The 18,184-nt window shown below is 29.7% G+C and overlaps 3 protein-coding genes across 3 annotated transcripts, besides 15 other annotated features; all 3 read right to left on the reverse strand.

Annotated features, from left to right (window-relative positions):
- Positions 1 to 2,286: 2,286 nt before the first annotated feature.
- Positions 2,287 to 2,338: a mobile genetic element.
- Positions 2,339 to 6,456: 4,118 nt separating this feature from the next.
- Positions 6,457 to 6,802: a mobile genetic element.
- Positions 6,803 to 7,370: 568 nt separating this feature from the next.
- Positions 7,371 to 7,402: a terminal%2Cinverted (terminal inverted repeat of MuDR-4N1_TV transposon ID:TVAGG3_0092720).
- Positions 7,371 to 7,893: a mobile genetic element.
- Positions 7,865 to 7,893: a terminal%2Cinverted (terminal inverted repeat of MuDR-4N1_TV transposon ID:TVAGG3_0092720).
- A 74-nt stretch (positions 7,894 to 7,967) lies between these two features.
- Positions 7,968 to 8,128: a mobile genetic element.
- A 268-nt stretch (positions 8,129 to 8,396) lies between these two features.
- On the reverse strand, positions 8,397 to 8,855 carry TVAGG3_0092740 (DDE endonuclease family; the record flags this gene model as incomplete). Its single annotated transcript, XM_001303288.1, has 1 exon — positions 8,397 to 8,855. The coding sequence occupies one exon, from the start codon at positions 8,853 to 8,855 to the stop codon at positions 8,397 to 8,399; it is 459 nt and encodes a 152-aa protein (XP_001303289.1).
- Positions 8,856 to 8,991: 136 nt separating this feature from the next.
- TVAGG3_0092750 (DDE endonuclease family) lies at positions 8,992 to 9,408 on the reverse strand (the record flags this gene model as incomplete). Its single annotated transcript, XM_001303287.1, has 1 exon — positions 8,992 to 9,408. The coding sequence occupies one exon, from the start codon at positions 9,406 to 9,408 to the stop codon at positions 8,992 to 8,994; it is 417 nt and encodes a 138-aa protein (XP_001303288.1).
- Positions 9,409 to 11,354: 1,946 nt separating this feature from the next.
- Positions 11,355 to 11,388: a mobile genetic element.
- Positions 11,355 to 11,388: a terminal%2Cinverted (terminal inverted repeat of Banshee-A3 transposon ID:TVAGG3_0092760).
- Positions 11,389 to 11,597: 209 nt separating this feature from the next.
- Positions 11,598 to 11,642: a mobile genetic element.
- Positions 11,598 to 11,642: a terminal%2Cinverted (terminal inverted repeat of LTR141 transposon ID:TVAGG3_0092770).
- A 359-nt stretch (positions 11,643 to 12,001) lies between these two features.
- Positions 12,002 to 12,046: a mobile genetic element.
- Positions 12,002 to 12,046: a terminal%2Cinverted (terminal inverted repeat of LTR141 transposon ID:TVAGG3_0092780).
- A 424-nt stretch (positions 12,047 to 12,470) lies between these two features.
- Positions 12,471 to 12,881: a mobile genetic element.
- A 1,570-nt stretch (positions 12,882 to 14,451) lies between these two features.
- TVAGG3_0092800 (K02A2.6-like family) lies at positions 14,452 to 14,712 on the reverse strand (the record flags this gene model as incomplete). Its single annotated transcript, XM_051222496.1, has 1 exon — positions 14,452 to 14,712. One exon carries the CDS (start codon positions 14,710 to 14,712, stop codon positions 14,452 to 14,454), a length of 261 nt encoding a protein of 86 aa, XP_051107482.1.
- Positions 14,713 to 17,281: 2,569 nt separating this feature from the next.
- Positions 17,282 to 17,311: a mobile genetic element.
- Positions 17,282 to 17,311: a terminal%2Cinverted (terminal inverted repeat of MuDR-2B_TvMULE3 transposon ID:TVAGG3_0092810).
- Positions 17,312 to 18,184: the final 873 nt, after the last annotated feature.

An 18,184-nucleotide genomic window follows, 5' to 3' on the forward strand; every position in this document is an offset into this window, starting at 1 on the left:
CTGAAAGAATTCTATATAGAACAAATTTTGAGAATTCAATTGCGTGACGAAAAACTCTGCCAGTATTTTTCATTTTGATTTTATAATAAGGCATGTAGATGCTACGCAATTACTGAATGAACTATAGTTATTTGATAAAATTATTTTATTAGGGAAAACCGCAACCACTTTTTTTAATCACGATTTAAATATATAAATCGCGATTTTTTAGAAAAATCGCGACTTTTTTAAAATCGCGTTTTTTAATGAATTGCGATTTTATTGTGGTCGCGATTTTTCTAAAAATCGCGATTTTTATGGAAAATTGTGATCAAAATTAAACGCGATTTTCTTTATCAATCGCGAACATAGAACAAATCGGAACCATGATTTTGGACCTCATTAAGCGAAAAGGTCGCAATTAAATTCAATAACAAAGCAATTCACAAAGATTTTTTTGAATCTAGAATGGCTGTTATCCTTTTAGACTGCTCACAATATGGTTTTTTCTGCATACTTGCGAAATCAGAGATCTAAAATCAAACAATCTCGATAACAAATACCTCAATCCCACTTTACTGGTCAAAATTCTTGAAGTCTTACTTTACTGCACTAATTAATCATAATTTACCTTTAACTAAAAAAATATTACATAAATCTAACAAAAAAACCTTTAGCAATAAAATACATTTGCTCAAGCCTATCGGCAACTCAAATCTAAAAAACTTTTTATAACATTCTTATTACAATTTTTATTTTATTCTTATATTTATATTTTTAGTTCACTTTTTAAATAATGATCTTTAGATTGAACCAATAACGCAATTTTCCATATAAATCGCGATTTTTTAGAAAAATCGCGACCACAATAGAATCGCAATTCATTAAAAAACGCGATTTTAAAAAAGTCGCGATTTTTCTAAAAAATCGCGATTTATATATTTAAATCGTGATTAAAAAAAGTGGTTGCGGTTTTCCCTATTTTAAATAAAATAATTTTTTAAAAAAATCATATAAATTATTTGATAGTTAAAGCCATAGACTTAATGGATAAAAACCTTATCATAAATAGATCAACCTCAAGAAACTAATTGCATGATAAGATACTAATATCAAAGAAGTAACTATTTGCATATGGTCACAAGGTAATCCTTCAAGAATTTACTGAGATATTAGAAGGATCTCCAATCAGAGGAATTTTAAAACACATCGCCAAAAATCTAAAAAAATTCCAATTTTTTTTAAAATTTATAACTTTCAAACCGTTTCCAATCAATAATTTGAGAGTCTTTATGAGAATATAAAATGTTAAACATTGGATCATATATGTATTTCTTTAAAATATTAAGTTTTTTATTTTTCCAAATTTTATTAACCTATCAATTGTATTCAGATATTTCTATATATTTTTAAAATATTTCCTATGTTTTTTGGATTATTAATGTATATACTAGACAAATGAGGAAGATATATAATTCCAAGTTTTTAAGAATGAAAACTTTATATAATTAAAATGTCAAAAATGAAGTCACGCTATTTTTCATGCTTAAAATCAGAAAAATGTTGCAACACGAAATTATAGAAGTAAAGTGATCTTGAAGTTGATATATTGCACAAAATGGAGCAAAGTATATGAAAAAATGTTTTTTGTATAGAGTTATGCCAGGTTTTAGGTGTCAAATATCCTTTTTCTAAATCTGACATGTTACATGTCAGATGTTTGCAACATTTTTTTATTTTGAGATATTCAAAATATTTAAATAAGATATCTCAAAATCCTATTTTTATACAAGTAATTTAAAATTAAATTCATCCTTATCAAATCACTTTTTTACATGACTTTTCTACTTTTTCATGTACAGCTTAATTTATCACAAACATACTACAAATGAATCCACAGTTATGAAGTTGGATTGTCCAAATCCTCATTGTTATGCTCATGTGAAGAATAAGAATCTAATAAATAATACATATATCATTTTAAAAGTTGAATCTGATCACCATCATGATAGTGTATCATACCGAAAATGAGCTTTACAAAAAGCAATAGAAAAGTGAATCATATTTTTATTTTTCGCTGAAATTTTTGAAACTTTTTTATTAGAAAATATTAAATCTTTAAATACCATTTTTTAAATATCTACAAATAGTAGAAAAATATTATAAATTATTAATATCTAAGAAAATTATAATTATTTAGCATTGAAAAGTAGAGGAGTTTACAAGGTAATGATACATAATTAGTGCATTGTAGGCTTCCATTTTCTAGAGAGAGTTCGAAAACATGGTCGCAATTGCATCTGATGCATTGAATGGTGAGAGGTATATAGGCATACTATATACCTCTCACTTCTCCATTTTTTTATTTAGATTATTTCCAAGATAACGCTAAAAATTTCCAGTATTATTTGGTTAAATATTTTCAATGGCTTAATCTTGAAATACCGTGGTTCTTGAACAGTATCGATGTTTCCAAAAATGAGAAAAGCAAATCAGCAATTCATTTATTGCAGATGCACAAAGAACAATTGACTATTGACACAGACCTGGATATTGTTGACGAACATTGAATTTATCTTAAGGTGATCTATGAGAATGCCAAAGTTTTGGGGAGAAAACATGCGATAGACAGGTAAATCAGAGTGGTTCACAGTCACACCACAGTTATGTACAACTTGTTAAACTTGATTCACTGCAAAATCAGAATAATGACAATGATTTCCCTTCAAATTCACTTTAATGACAGATAAAATAAAGTCATAGTCCATATAACAACAATCAAATATATAATACTCAACATCAAAATTCCATTCCACATGAATCTCAAACTGCCAATTTTGATTCTCTGCATAGTTCCACATTCAATTAAATTTGTTTTTTCTGATGAAGGTCATGAATTAAAAGGTAATATTCAAAATGAATTCCCTAATGAATCCAGATTGCATTTGAGACATATGGAGCTAAAAAACAAGCCTAATCAATCAAAAATCTTTTGAGTGGAGATCCTGATTGAAGATCTAGATTGAGTGGTGATCCTTATTAAGTGGCGATCCATATTGAATGGAGATGCTTTGAGTGGAGATCTAGATTGAGAGAAGATCCTGTTGATTTAGAATATGGCATAATGTTGAATATATTTTTCTTTGTTCGACCAATTGCATCTCTCAAATTTAGAATGGCTGGCCAATTGTTTTGTTTTTGATCGCAATATGAAATCAGACATCAATTTAACTATTTGATATAAAATGTATCAATGTGAGTGGGAATATATGTGGCGGTAAAAGATCATTTACCCAGATTTTCCTTACTTTTACCACCTCTCTAAAGCTGGGGACACCGCCTATCGTTGGGAGTAGCTATTAAATAGAACCACCAAGGGTATTTTTCGAATTGCCGGTGTAGTGTAGTGGAAATATCGGACATAATGATTCATTATGCCAAGGTTTGATTCCCATTTAGCCAATTTTTTTCTTTTTTGGATCATGAATTTTTTTTTGGGTCACTATAAGATTTGTTTCATGTTCTAAATCTGCTGCATATGTAATCTATTTTTATTTACCTATTTTTTAAAAATCTATTGGATTGCCAAATTTGAATATATTTAAAATCATAAAAATCCAAAAAAACTATAAATATATGTTTTATGCATAGTGCCGATACTCAAATATCAGATTACTTAGATCCATGAATAATATCCGAATTTTTTTTCTTAAAATTAAACTTCAAAACTTCTTGCAATCTTATTCTTAATCAATTGGAAATTTTTAAAACAATTTTTTAAAATAATTTTGCGTAAATTTTATTCTCATGTTGTTTTAATCGAAAATTGATACATTTTCAAAAAAATAATATTGACTTATGAAATTCATTTTTAAGGTGAAATAGTATTGTTTTTATTAAAGTATATGAATAATATATAAAAAATTAATGAATAATATAAGCAGATTTTTAGTTTACAAAACAAATATGAGCAATGCAATTTCAAACTTTTGCTGGCAATTTCGATATTGCTCAAGTTTGTAGTATTTGTGATACCTATAACATCGGCTTAATCAAAATTCGATTTTTCTTATGAGTTATTGAGAAAATTTGATTGCAATGAGAAGGATTTCGACGTTTTTGATAAACTAAAAGCTGAGCTTTAGGGGTTCAGTTCATTTATGGCTGTAGTTTGATGCGTAGATCTCTTTTTTATTGTAAATTCTTTCAGCATGGAGATCGAGAATGAATCTTTTGAGAACTTTATGAGTTTTTACACCCGTAAAGAGGTCCTTCGAGGAAAGATAGTCCAGACTACATGAAGATGTGGGTTAACCAAAAAAATCCGATGGTTTCCCCATATTCATGTAGATCTTCGAAAAAATGAGCACCAAAAAAGCCAAAAAATAGGCTTTTTATTGGATTTGTACACTAGATCAATAATCTATTTAGGATCTGACACTCTTTTTAGCCAGAGATATGAGGTCCTTTCTAGGAAAACGATCTATTCATCCATAAAAAATGAATTATCATTTTCCCCAGAAATTACATGGGGAGTGGTAAAAGTAAGGAAAATCTGGGTAATATAAAATCACATTATTTAATTAAAAAATAATTAGGAAAATAGAAAATTAAACATCATTACAAGTTTTCAATTCTTGTTTGATTCATAAAATGCTAAATACATATATTTTTGGTAGTTAACTTTTGGATTTCAGCAAGCTGAATTTGTTGACCAGAAACGAAAAGCTGCCGGACATCCATATAATTTTCCAATAGTTTGTTAGATGCATCTTTGAAAAAGTCAAATCTGTACATTTCATGAATTTTTTGGTCAAGAGTTGTTTTGATAATAATTCATTACCGCAACTACATGTACACAGGAAAATCTAGAGTTTTGCTAAGTGGCATATTTTTTGCCGAGTACCAGTCGATGGCTCACGACAAAAAAAATCATGCTTCGGAGTGATGGACAATTTACGAAAAAGTAATACTCTAAAAAGTGCCAGTTTCATGAGGGGGTGTCACCCAACTATGGGCTTGAATTTTTCGATTGGTTATATTTTTAAATTTTTTTTCTAAAAAATTCATAATCATATTTAAACCTCAATACTTTAGTATAAATTTAAATTTTTAATCGATAAAATAAAAATAGTAAATTATTGTCAAATTTTCTTATAAATTAAATTTATTTTTGATTTGATGATTAAAATTGTCAAAATTATGAAGAATATAATCTACTTCATTATTCAAAAAAGTATTAAAGGATTCATATTTGATTAATTATTTCTTCTGATTAACCAGCAATATTTAATTCCTGGTATGCTTTCATTTTAAAATCAGACATCAAAACTCAAAAGCAATAGTATGCAAACATAGTTCTCATCAAGCCAGACGCGTCTTACACTCATATCTTCCGCAAACTACTCAAGGATCAAATTCAGATTGTTAACCCTTTACCAAACACCCAAAAATCCTAAGCAATAGTATACAAATGCAACAGAAATATTGAATAAATTGACTTCATTGGATCATATGGCAAAATACAGGGAACGCAGCTTCGTTGGTATATCTATTGATGCTGGCAAGCATGGAAGAGTCAATTACCTCGAAGTATATATTATGCACGCGCTCACCAATATGAAGCTTCTCCTTTCTTCGTTCATTTAAAAACTTCTGAGGCACCACGACAGACTATGAGGAAGTCATAAGGATTTGTCTTCATGACTGCATGAAAAATCATATAACAACAGTAGACATAGTTGCCGATAATCTCAGAGTTCAATGGTCTGCCATAGTCAATTCAGAACTATGGCATATTATAAGCTCATAACACATCACTATCACGGGATATAATAAAAATTGAATGCTTTTGGTGTGCTCCACGTAAGAAATTTTTTGATGGTTAATATTGAGCCTATATGAGTATACCACATAATATTACTAATAGTTATATATTTATCTATTATGCAAAGTTAAGAATAGAGTTGATAACCATAGAATTTATAGCATCAATGTTTGCTCGGAAAAACTTCACTTTTTTCACCTTTGATGTTCTAATACCTCAATGAATACTCAATAACACTCATTCTAATACACATAACATGCATCTATATAATATAACAAATAACACACATATACATTTATCAAAATTAACGAAAAATCTCTCTATACTTAACTCATTCATATACATTTCATATCAATTACACTAATAAATTTAATATCATTACGCAAATATTCTCAAACACACAAATTTTTAGCACATCATTAATCATTTCTCAAATATCTCAATATACAATATATCTACATGCTATCAAGGTATGGATATCATATGTCTATATCAATATAATGCTTCTTAACCGATTTAACACATTTGGACACATTTTTTTGATGTGACCAAAAATTTAATGCACTACTATAATACATATTGATACAATATGTTACTGTTATATATTCCTATATAAAGAGTTATTTCATTGTAGAAAATAATATTGAAATGAGATTGGGACAAAGTTGCAATTCGGCACTTTTTGTAAAAAAATGGGGTCATACTCATAATGAATAGAGACTTATAGCCAAGTCTTGATATCATGCAGGGAGAATATACATTGATAAGCAATTATATTTTATAGTAGCAGTATTCAGAAATTCTTACAATTTACAATACAATTTTCAAAAATGGATAAAGACTTATAGCCAAGTCTTGATATCATGCAGGGAGAATATACATAGATAAGCAATTATATTTTATAGTAGCAGTATTCAGAAATTCTTACAATTTACAATACAATTTTCAAAAATGGATAAAGACTTATAGCCAAGTCTTGATATCATGCAGGGAGACAAATTCGGTGAATACTGTTTCCCGAGAACACAAGAAGTGTTAGCCATTTGGATAGCACTCTTCCATAAACTTCATTACGCAAATAGAATCTCATTGTTGAGAAAACTTCATATCTGAAGAAATGAAAGTTCACAGCGTTTCCATATTCATTTGCAAAGATTGTTGGGAGGTTTGCAAATGAATTAAGGTACTTATTTGATGTAATGCATGAAAATTCGGTTCAATTCATTTTTGACACTTTACATATCGGATGTATTATCTAAGAATTATTGTTCCGTACCGAAATACATCACTAGAAAAGTGACAAAAAAGTAACACTTACTCTTATTTTGCGCGGCAATTTTTCTAAGTTATTTTGTTAAGCTAAATGTGTTATATATCAAATCAGCTTTATAAATATTATAGAAAAGTTTATTTTTATTTTTATTTTTATTTTTAATTATTATTATTTTTTAAATTAAAAGAAAACATTAGAATTATATGGATATATTTAAATTAATTATAAAAATAAAATTGAATATATTGAAGTTTGAGTTTATAGGTATACAAATTTTAGCGGCATTTTGGCGGGAACAGGACAAATTTGCCACACGGCACTTTAAAAAAAATAATGGAGCGGAGCGATACTCTGCTGCAGGAGCCCCAAGGCTCCCAATCATTACGAAAGGGAGCCTCAGGGCTCCTGAGAAACCTCTTTGAGAAGGTTTTCTTAAAGAAAACCTTCTCAAAGATGATTGTCAGCATTCACTCAAAATCTACCAAGAGTTTCAAAGTTTCAAATCTATCTGAAATGAAGCTTTGAATCTCTTGTATATCTAATTGTAGAGGTACCTTTTCAAAATGTCTTCTATTGATTAAATTTAATCAGTAAAAGTCATTTTGAAAAGGTACATCTCTATAATTGCTAGTGAGCATTCACTCTTGGAACCTTGGAGCTCTTGTGTAGTGCATGAAAACTCCAAGATTCTAGCATAAAACATATATCATAGACATAATTTCTTCAAATATAATTTAAGGTTATTTTTAAAAAATGAGAAAGCGTAATTTAAGGTTATTGAAAAAGTGACACTTGGCAAATTTGTCCCGCACTCCAAAAAAGTTTTTAAAATATGATGTATGAATAAGAGTATGATTGGTATAGATTTGGGTTGTATAAATGTGATTGAACAATTGTTAATGGAAAGTTCAAAAACTTGGGTGCAATCAGAACTGATTGCACCCAAGTTTTTGAACTTTGTATAAGGAATTGTTGGCTATGATGTACTGATCATGAATCAGTACATCATAGCCAACAATTCCTTCCCAAACAACCCGAAATTTGTCTGATTCCACACTAATTTTATTAATTTATCTAAACTTTTATCCTCGTCTACAATTTAATCATCAATAATTATCTCTTGTTCTATTTCACTATTATATATATATATATTTATATGATTTGATTTAAAAAAAATAAATAAATAAATTAATAAATCATTTACTCAAATATATCAAAAGTTTTATTTTTATATATAAAGATAACTACTTTAAAAAAAATACCCTATATATTTTTGCCATGTAAACTATTTTTGTCATGTAAACTTGTCACTTTTTGTCAGAAGTGAAGTAAAGGTTGGAGAATATGACTTGTATGTACAGGAAATACAAGTAAATCAATATTAAACTGACGAAGAAAATCGTTTGCATAAAATGACAGACGTGACGGATGTCCGTCAACCAAGAGAAGGAATGGCTGAGCTGCATCTTGCGGTAACATATCAGCCCTACGCTTCTGCACTTCAGCAATGAAGTAAATACAGTACACTGTAAATAGAAAACGATTCATCCAACCGGATGAAGACATCGTGTAGAAAGCATCATATGCCTCGAGTTGGGGATCGATTTTCTTCTTTTTGGGCAAGATGAACATTGGTGGCATTGTACTTCCATCCCCGAAAATCGTTACGACTCCAGTTATGTGGGGAAACTGGGAATGTTCTGGACGTACAGGACGATTGGCATTGGAGGAAAGCACACGAAATTTCCGCTTCGAAGAAACCGTTGATTCGTCCATGTTCGCGATATGTTTTGGGTAGCATCACAAGAAGTTCGCCGTAAAGCATCAATGCTTTGCGCGCTGCAGATCCTTATGCCGAGCCTTTTGGCCATATGGTTCAGCCAACCTTTGCTCGGTTCCTGAACATAATCTTTCAGGCGCAAAGCAAGATTTGGGCAATTTGCAAATCAAAATTTCGTGATGCAAACTTGAGGCGGTATTCATTCAACTCGTATACGACTGCACGAGCCATTGCAGTCGTTATACAGTTGAGCTCGTTTGCCATCTCATTGACGAGGTTCTTGAATTTAATCTCGTCTGGGGCTGAGAGTAAGGTCACTCCACCCCCTTTCATACCACGTTGCCATTTCAAACAGGTAGCAGTTCTGAGGAGGGCGCGCGTCACCGTGTTTGAGTTGATTGAATAAAAACTTTTTTTGCTTGTATGTTTGTCCGCTAACTCTTTTTCCAGAATATCGAGCTTATCTCTTGTAAGGATGTTCTGCCTTACATAGTGATCTAATTCTAGATATTCTGGTAGTTGCTTGAATGCAGCTAGCTGAGGATTCATCAACTTTTTTAAACGGAACCCACTCAAAAAGCAGAGGACCACCAATTTTCCATCAATTTTTCACGAAAAAAAAATCGTCGGGTAGTGAAAATGCGAGAGACCAGAGTTCTCAAATTTTGAGTGTGATTCAAGAATTGAGAGTATTTGATAGAGCACGTTTTGATAATTTATAGAATTTTTATTTTTGGTACCAAATTTTTGAATTCGGTACCTATCGTTTCAACCCACGGTATTTATTTTTTGAGATTCTATGATAAAAAAGGTGACATTTTCCCGAGAGAATTTTGATCGAACGAATTTTGTGTGTGAGTGTGGTGAGATTGAGATCAGAGCTGAATATCTTCTAAGTGTATTTTTTGTTCAATTTTGTTTGAAAATTTAAAACTAAATACAAATCATGATAACAAATATATATCCATGCTAAATGCCTGAAGATCTGGTGAAAATATTGAGATATGCCTCACTTCCACCATTTCGTCTTACCACATTCTTCCTTTTGCTTTCTGGCTTGAAGCAATCCATAATTAGGAAATTGACAGAAAATCACGAATTAATCTCCTCACTTACACATTGTACATGACTTTCTATTTGTTGAGAGCATATGATAGGTGTAATATCAATTCTCAAGTCTTTTCTATGGGAAAAGGAAAAGAGAAACACACATGGACTTTTTTCACAGATAAAGAGCACATGAAGGCTAAGTTATGCTATCTTGTGATCTTTGTCAATGAGACCTCTGAATATGAAAACTTTAACTTCTCTCATCTCATAACTCTCACTGAAGAACATTTCAACGGAGAAATTCGCAACTTATGTCATCACAAATATGACTTTGATTCCACGAGGCATATCATTTCAAAGCTCAATCTCATGATGATTATTCGTCATGAAAGTGGCAATAATCCGGAAAGAATGATTCTTCTAGAATTACTTTTGATCCAGAAAAGCATACATAGGCAATTGCTCTAATGTAGCATGCTGTCTTAGATCTGTAATGGATCAAAAAGTTTTTATCTCTTTGTAAATCTCTTGCTGTTAATGTTAAAAAGTGACAACGAACAACAGAGAAAATGCTTGGTTCCTCCCATAAAAAATTACAATTCATGGATAAGGATGGTTACATTTTAATGGTTCAAATATACTTATATATATGGATAATTGTATGCGACATTATTTTTTTAAAAGGCAAATTCAAAGCATTTTCAATTAGCTTCCGGATAACTTCATGATATGATTCTAAAAACCTGCAACGAAGTTAAAGAAGAGCTTAAGGAACAATAAATACATGCAGCACATGATGATGAGATAAGTGATTCATTGCCAATTTTTGATGTTACAACTATTAAACATAACCAATACATATGGTTTCAGAGGTAAACCTTCAAAGTACTTACCATTAACACAGCTTTTCATCATATTATGCTACTTCTGTACATACCAAAGTCAAGAACAACTTTGCCAATTCCTTCAAGTAAGACAATCTGTCCTTTATAAGATAATTTGAAAATCTAGAAATTCCTTCAGATTAGACAGATTAATTCCAAAATCGTTTCCTAGATGTGAAATCGAGTTCTCAAATTTCCTAATTTCTGCAGGTGAGAGCTTACAAAAAGCCTCCACTTTTTAAGAGCGGTGTAAGTTTTAGTCAACCATCAGTTGGAGGCGAGGGTTTGGTTACATTACTAAATTATCTGATCTAGTTGCATTCAATGAACAATTAAGATCTATTTGATCTAGAGTGTAAAGATGAAGGTAATGAATGCAACCAATTGAAAAAGTGCTATGCGAATTCAAAAAAATAAATAAATAAAAAATTAAACACCAACATTTTCATTAGTTCCAATGAATTATGTAGGCCTCGCAATCTTGCAACCACTTGCCTCTTAAATGTTATTATTCAACTTTTCACTCAAACTCCAGAGATTGTTAACTTCATACTTCCGATAGTTATAAACAGAAATTGGTCAAAAGTGACACCTCTCAATTTTTTGACATTTGTAAACTTCATTTTGAGGGAAAATGAGAATTAAATGATCAGCATATATTTCTATTAATAAATTAAAAATTTTTTGGGAAAAAATAGGTTTTGAAAACACTTTTAAAGATCATATAAACCAACATTTGTAATGCATGAAAATTCGGTTCACTTCATTTTTGACACTTTACATATCGGATGTATTATCTAAGAATTATATTATAAAATAATAATTTTGTGTTTTATAAGTTTATTTGTATAAATTGATTCAAAAAAATGGAAAGACAAGAAGTGGATCTATGCGAATTTACAGGAAAGGACTTCAAAAACGTTCTTCAAGTAAATGGCATTCAACACCATCGGACAGAACCTTACACACCACAGTTGAATGGTAAAATAGAACGTTTTTGGCAAACAATCTTTTCGGCTCGCCCAGATTTTATCGAAATAAGAGAATTTTTACCTCACGCAATAGAAGAATACAACACAGTATGGGTTCATACAGCTCTTAAAGATCTTTTCGGTGGAAAACCTACTCCAAAATCAATTTGGGACCAGGGTCCTAAATGGACAAAGGACTTAAACCCAAATCCTGAGTTCGAAATACAGCCTCGTAACTAAAAATAAAGTAAAAATACGAATAAACATTTTATTATAATTTAAATAATTTTTTTATTCATAAAGTAATACGATATATAGCTAAGCTATGTAAGGATATTCTGATGCTGAGAGTTTAAGAACTTTAAATTACGTATAGAAAAAAAATTCATTTAATATTTTGTAACATTTTTTAAATTGATAGATAGTTAGATTTTGTAGGGGAAGGTAAGATTCTTTGTGGTAATAATGGTCGTTGAAATTAAAATGAATGTAAGATTTGTGGAGAAATTGTATAAATTTGCATAGTGTTAGATTCAGAATAGGAGCATATGAGCCAGTGATTGTGTCTAATGTTTTTAAGGTGCTAATTGGAAGTAGAAAAGAAAAAAAATTGTTGCAATAACATCATATTGCAAAAAAGTTTTTAAAATATGATGTATGAATAAGAGTATGATTGGTATAGATTTGGGTTGTATAAATGTGATTGAACAATTGTTAATGGAAAGTTCAAAAACTTGGGTGCAATCAGTTCTGATTGCACCCAAGTTTTTGAACTTTGTATAAGGAATTGTTGGCTATGATGTACTGATCATGAATCAGTACATCATAGCCAACAATTCCTTCGCAAACAGCGGGAAACTTTGTCTGAATAGTTTAACATTCAGACAAAGTTTCCCGCTGTCAGAGAGGGAATGGAAGGGTAAGAGGTATATATTCATAATGTATACCTCTTACTCTTCCATTCCCTCAAGAAAGTTCAAAAACTTGGGTGCAATCAGAACTGATTGCACCCAAGTTTTTGAACTTTGTATAAGGAATTGTTGGCTATGATGTACTGATCATGAATCAGTACATCATAGCCAACAATTCCTTCCCAAACAACCCGAAATTTGTCTGATTCCACACTAATTTTATTAATTTATCTAAACTTTTATCCTCGTCTACAATTTAATCATCAATAATTATCTCTTGTTCTATTTCACTATTATATATATATATATTTATATGATTTGATTTAAAAAAAATAAATAAATAAATTAATAAATCATTTACTCAAATATATCAAAAGTTTTATTTTTATATATAAAGATAACTACTTTTAAAAAAAAATACCCTATATATTTTTGCCATGTAAACTTGTCACTTTTGTCAGAAGTGAAGTGAACCGAATTTTCATGCACAACAATATAAACCAACATTAAAACAAAGGAACCAATCAGGACCTATTAAAAATTAAATTGAATGCTCAAAAAAATTTCAAAATTCGATGATTCGCGACACAAAAATATAAGTATGTGATTTCCTTTAAAACACCCAAATATATCTTATTAGAATTTCAACTTTAAATTGAGATTATAAATAATTTTGTAAAATAATAAAACTGGATATTAATCCTTAAAATGAATGATATATGAATATGCTCATTATCCTCATATCAATCATACAATCATCATTTGAGTTTAGAGTTTAAATAGCTAATTTTTGATACAAAATATGATATAAATCAAAAATTAGCCATCAAGATTAATACTTTTATCAAGCATATATTATAATTGTATGATTAAGATATTTTGGGGCTACAAAATTGAGGTTTGATTAATATCAAATTTGTTGTTCATAGAAATTCGGTTGACTTCACTTTTGACAAAAAGTAACAGGTTTACATGTCAAAAAAGATTTACATGGCAAATTTTGGATTAGGGTTTGTTGTAAAATTATAGTATTATGGGATAATAGAATTTGATTCGAAACAAATAGATATGTAAAAAAATACTTATGGCGTCGAGAAATTTTGGTGAATTGTCGTCGCATTTCACCAAAATTTTCTCAACGCCATAGGAAGAATTGGAGGGTGTGAGAAACTATTTCATGGAATAGTACTCACACCCTCCAATTCCCAGCCAAAATGGCTAAAAATTCATTTAAATTATATATCTCTCTCAATCAAATTCCTAACTTCTTTCTTTATTTTGTAGGCTTTATGATACTTATATAAACCAAGGCCCTCCCATTCTTTAATTCTTTTTATCTAACGAGATATTTGACCTGAAATGTTAAGTTATTCAGACTAACTTTATGAGTTTCTGAGTTGAAACGTATGCTTGGAAGGTATTGACCCTTGGCCCGTATCTCTTACTCAACAAACTTTCGTCTAAAGCTCAATTTTTTTAATTGCTGCAATTGTCCCATATTCACAAGTATTTGAGATTTTTTCATATTCAAACATGAAACAGTAACATATACTGAATTATACATATTGTGTATTTTAAAAAAAAACGAGAAAAAAATTATAAATTATATAAAAAACTTTTTATTCCAAAATTTGTATATTATCTGGGTTCTACCTCGAAGCCAGGTTCTGGATCCATGGTTTCATTCCATTTGTGCTCTGAGTCCCAAACAGATTTCGGTCTTGGTGACCCTCCGTATAGTTTTTTCAAGGATGTGTGTACCCATTCTTCGTTGTATTATTTGATTGCTGCCGGAATGTGTTCTCTAATTGAAATAAATTTGTTGCGCGCTGAGAAAATTGTTTGCCAGAAACGCTCCACTTTGCCATTGAGTTGTGGATTGTACGGCTCTGTTCTGTGGTGTTTTATACCATTTCTTTTGAGTACATCTTGGAAAAGTCTGCCGACAAATTCTGTTCCATTATCAGATAAAACTTCGTATGGAACGATAGGAATGTAATCGATTGCGTTTTGTAAAGCTCTCGATGTACTCTCCATTGTTTTGTTCTCTAATATTTCGAAATATATGCAATATCGTGAACGGTCATCAATGAACGCGATTAAATAAAATTTATGAACTCTATCGTTAATAGTTTCTTTAAAACTCTTCAAATCTGTGTGCCACTGCTGATTAACGAATTTTGCGACATATTGATTAGGATGTTTGTCTTCTTTTTCTTTTTCGCGACGGAATTTAAATAGTCCTTCCCTTTCATATATTTTTCGTAAATCGTTATAACTTACATCTTCATTGTGGATGTAACTTTCGAAAAGTTTTTTGTATCCGAGATTAAATTTTGCTTTTTCGGTATGTATGATAGGGACTATGTCTTCCCTGTATGGTTTTTCTTGACCGCCTCTTTTTTAAGTTGCAATCCAAGATTATTCCATTCTTGAATTAATTTTCTACGGCCAATATGGAGGTCCTTGGCAACTTCATCTGCTGTCTTTTTCGATATAATATAATCCATATACGCGATCATATATGGATTTTGTTCTTGTTCATGGTTTTGATCAGCCATTTTTTCACTTTTTGTGAAGTTATTGATTATTGATTTAAAAAACAATGAAATATCATTTAATATTTTAAAATAAAAATATAATTGTATGGATTAAGTAATTGAAAATTTTATTCACAACAAAAAAATGATAAATTTAATTTATGTTATATAAATAATATGATTATAATATATTTTAAAAAATTGTAAAGTGTCAAAAATGAGTTCAACCGATTTATTGTGCATTACAGATTAATATCAAATTTAATCAAATTTCAACAAAAATCGGATAATTTTGATTCCATATTACTATTTATATGATAATAAGTATTGCTATTATATTTTAAACAACAAAATCTGAGGTTTGAAAAATCAAAAAAAGTTTTCAATTTTCTTTTCATCTAACTTTTTCATCAATTTAACGTACCCAAATTTTTGCTGGAAAAAATCCCTTGGTGTAAAACGGTTATTTTCCATCAAAAAGTGGACTAAACTGGGAGACTTAGTGATACTCTCCCTTTTATATCCTCACATTTTTGACACTCATATGTCATATGAAGCTTATATGGCTTGTAATTATGATTTTTCATAATTGTTATATGGGCATATGCATCAGTGGTCAAGGCTTGTATGAATTCTTATGGTTTCATACTTTTTTGAAGTAAATAATTTTAAATGTCCGAATTCGCCATTATCGATGGCAGACATGGTTGCACATTTCTCGAAATATTCAAGTAGCCCGAGCCTTTTGGTGGTAGTTAATATTCGGTGAAAATTCGAAACTCAAACTCTAAATCTACGGATTTCTACGATAATATTCACTTTATCTCATGATAAGAAACAATATGTTACATCACGCTCCAATAATAATTTTTCGATATTTAATACGAAATAAAATTTTTAGTTTTACGAATTAAGCTCAGAATATGTTTTGGACTTCCTAAATTGTTCATCTGTGATTACAAGTTTCACAATGCCTATTTTTTGTAAAAAAATCTGCTTATCAATTTGATAAAAAAGTTTCTTTTACAATACCATATTATAATTTTTAAAAATAATGAAGGAAATTATGGTAAAAATATGGCGGTTATTGGGAAAAATTGGTAAAAATTTGACGATTAATGGAAAATTTTGGTATGTTGAAATCATTCATTGCTCAATTTTCTAATATATCTATCACTGTGACATATATATCATTTTTCTTGTATATACACCGATTTAAAATAGATTCAAATTTAACAAATATTCCAAAAAAAATTGAAAAATAAATTTCATCAAAATTTTTATACTTTTTACTATCGTATTTTATTTTTTGAATTTTTTTTGGATCCAATTCCAATAACATGGGAAGCCATGGTAATTACCAATGGATCCCAAATCGAAAAGCATATTCCCATTTGATTTTTAAATTTCTTAACAAGATCATGTTCTCTTCAGAGGAAACAGCAAGAAATGCTAATATAAACAATAAAGTTTTTTCTTTCATAGTTTCTTTCATGGTTTCTTCAACGTTTGAAAATAAAAATTCTAATTTGTCAATAAAAAAGTCATAAAAGACTGTAAAAACGCTATTTTCTGATATGATAATAAATCTGATCTGTAAAAATCGAATGAATTTTGAATAGTTCAATAAGACATTGCTCGTCAATGTTAATAATGGACTGAATGATACCTGCCTTAAACTGAATATCAGGTGAATTATTTTCGATATCTTGCCAATAATTTTTGGTTATATCCAAACAATATTCTCCTGCAGGTTTATAGTTTTTGAGAATTGCAAGTAACATCGAAGTTCTTATTGAATAATTATTATCGCCGTAGTGCAATTTCATTGTTTCGAATATATCATTTTTTTGAGAATCATTTAATTCATTAAATGCTACATCCACATGAGTTGTATATCGAAGAATTTCTGTCCCTATGATTTCGTCGTCGTAAAATAATGAAAACTAAGAATAAATCTGGGAAGTTATGAATATATTGAGGAAACTGTAAAAATAAAACTCGAATGATCAAATACCTACAATTTTGATCACAATTAAAGTAGTTTATTTTAATGTAATCTGAATGAGTATATAAGAATTTCCGAAAAAGTGACACCCAAAAAGTGACACTTTCAATAGGGAGTAACACTTAAAAAGTGACAATTTAAAATTCACGATAAATAAAAATAATAAATTTTTTAGTCTATTAAATTATTCTTTTCTTTGAAATCCTCCAAAAATTCTTCGAAATGTTCTAAAATATAATCTGGAGAATTATAACAAAATTCATTAATTTCTAACATATACGTATCTAACAATTCATTTGGAATTTCAAACGATCTTAAATATGTAATTGAATTTTGTATCTTCTCATTTATTTGAGAAAGTTTTTCTTCAGCATTTTCCAATAAAAATCTTAATGGATTCAAATTGGCTCTTGATTCTGAACAAAATTTAATACTTGGTATAAACGTGATTGAACTTCTCTTTTCAATTTTGTTTATAATCTGTCAATCGAGGCTCGCGAATTCTAATTGAAGGAATAAAACCTGTTTGAAGTAAATCGTTTTTAATACGATAAAAGTAATTGGGTGCAACTTCTTCTAAAAGATTTTTGACAAAAACATCAATTCTTTGATTTTTAACGCAGCCAAAATCGTGATATTTTATCTTTTTAAATAAAGATTCAGAAACGTTATTCACAACGGTTAATTCATTTGGTCTGGCAGCGGCTATCCACTGTTGTTTATGAATGTCCCACTGACGTGTAAAGTATTGATTAAATTCCAATTGATCTTGAATTTTATCAAAATGTGCTCTTTATACATTTTTGCAGCACTTCTTCTGTGCAATCACGATAATAACATAAAATGTTCATAAATTTTTCGACTTCTGATCTAATCTCTTCATCATTTATCTTTGAGAGATTCTTTTTAAGTGCGCGTATTACATGTGGCGCGCACCAAAAGATATTGCACTCCGGAAATG

This window comes from Trichomonas vaginalis, chromosome IV (assembly GCF_026262505.1).
Source record: "Trichomonas vaginalis G3 chromosome IV, whole genome shotgun sequence".
Taxonomy (NCBI): Eukaryota; Parabasalia; order Trichomonadida; family Trichomonadidae; genus Trichomonas; species Trichomonas vaginalis.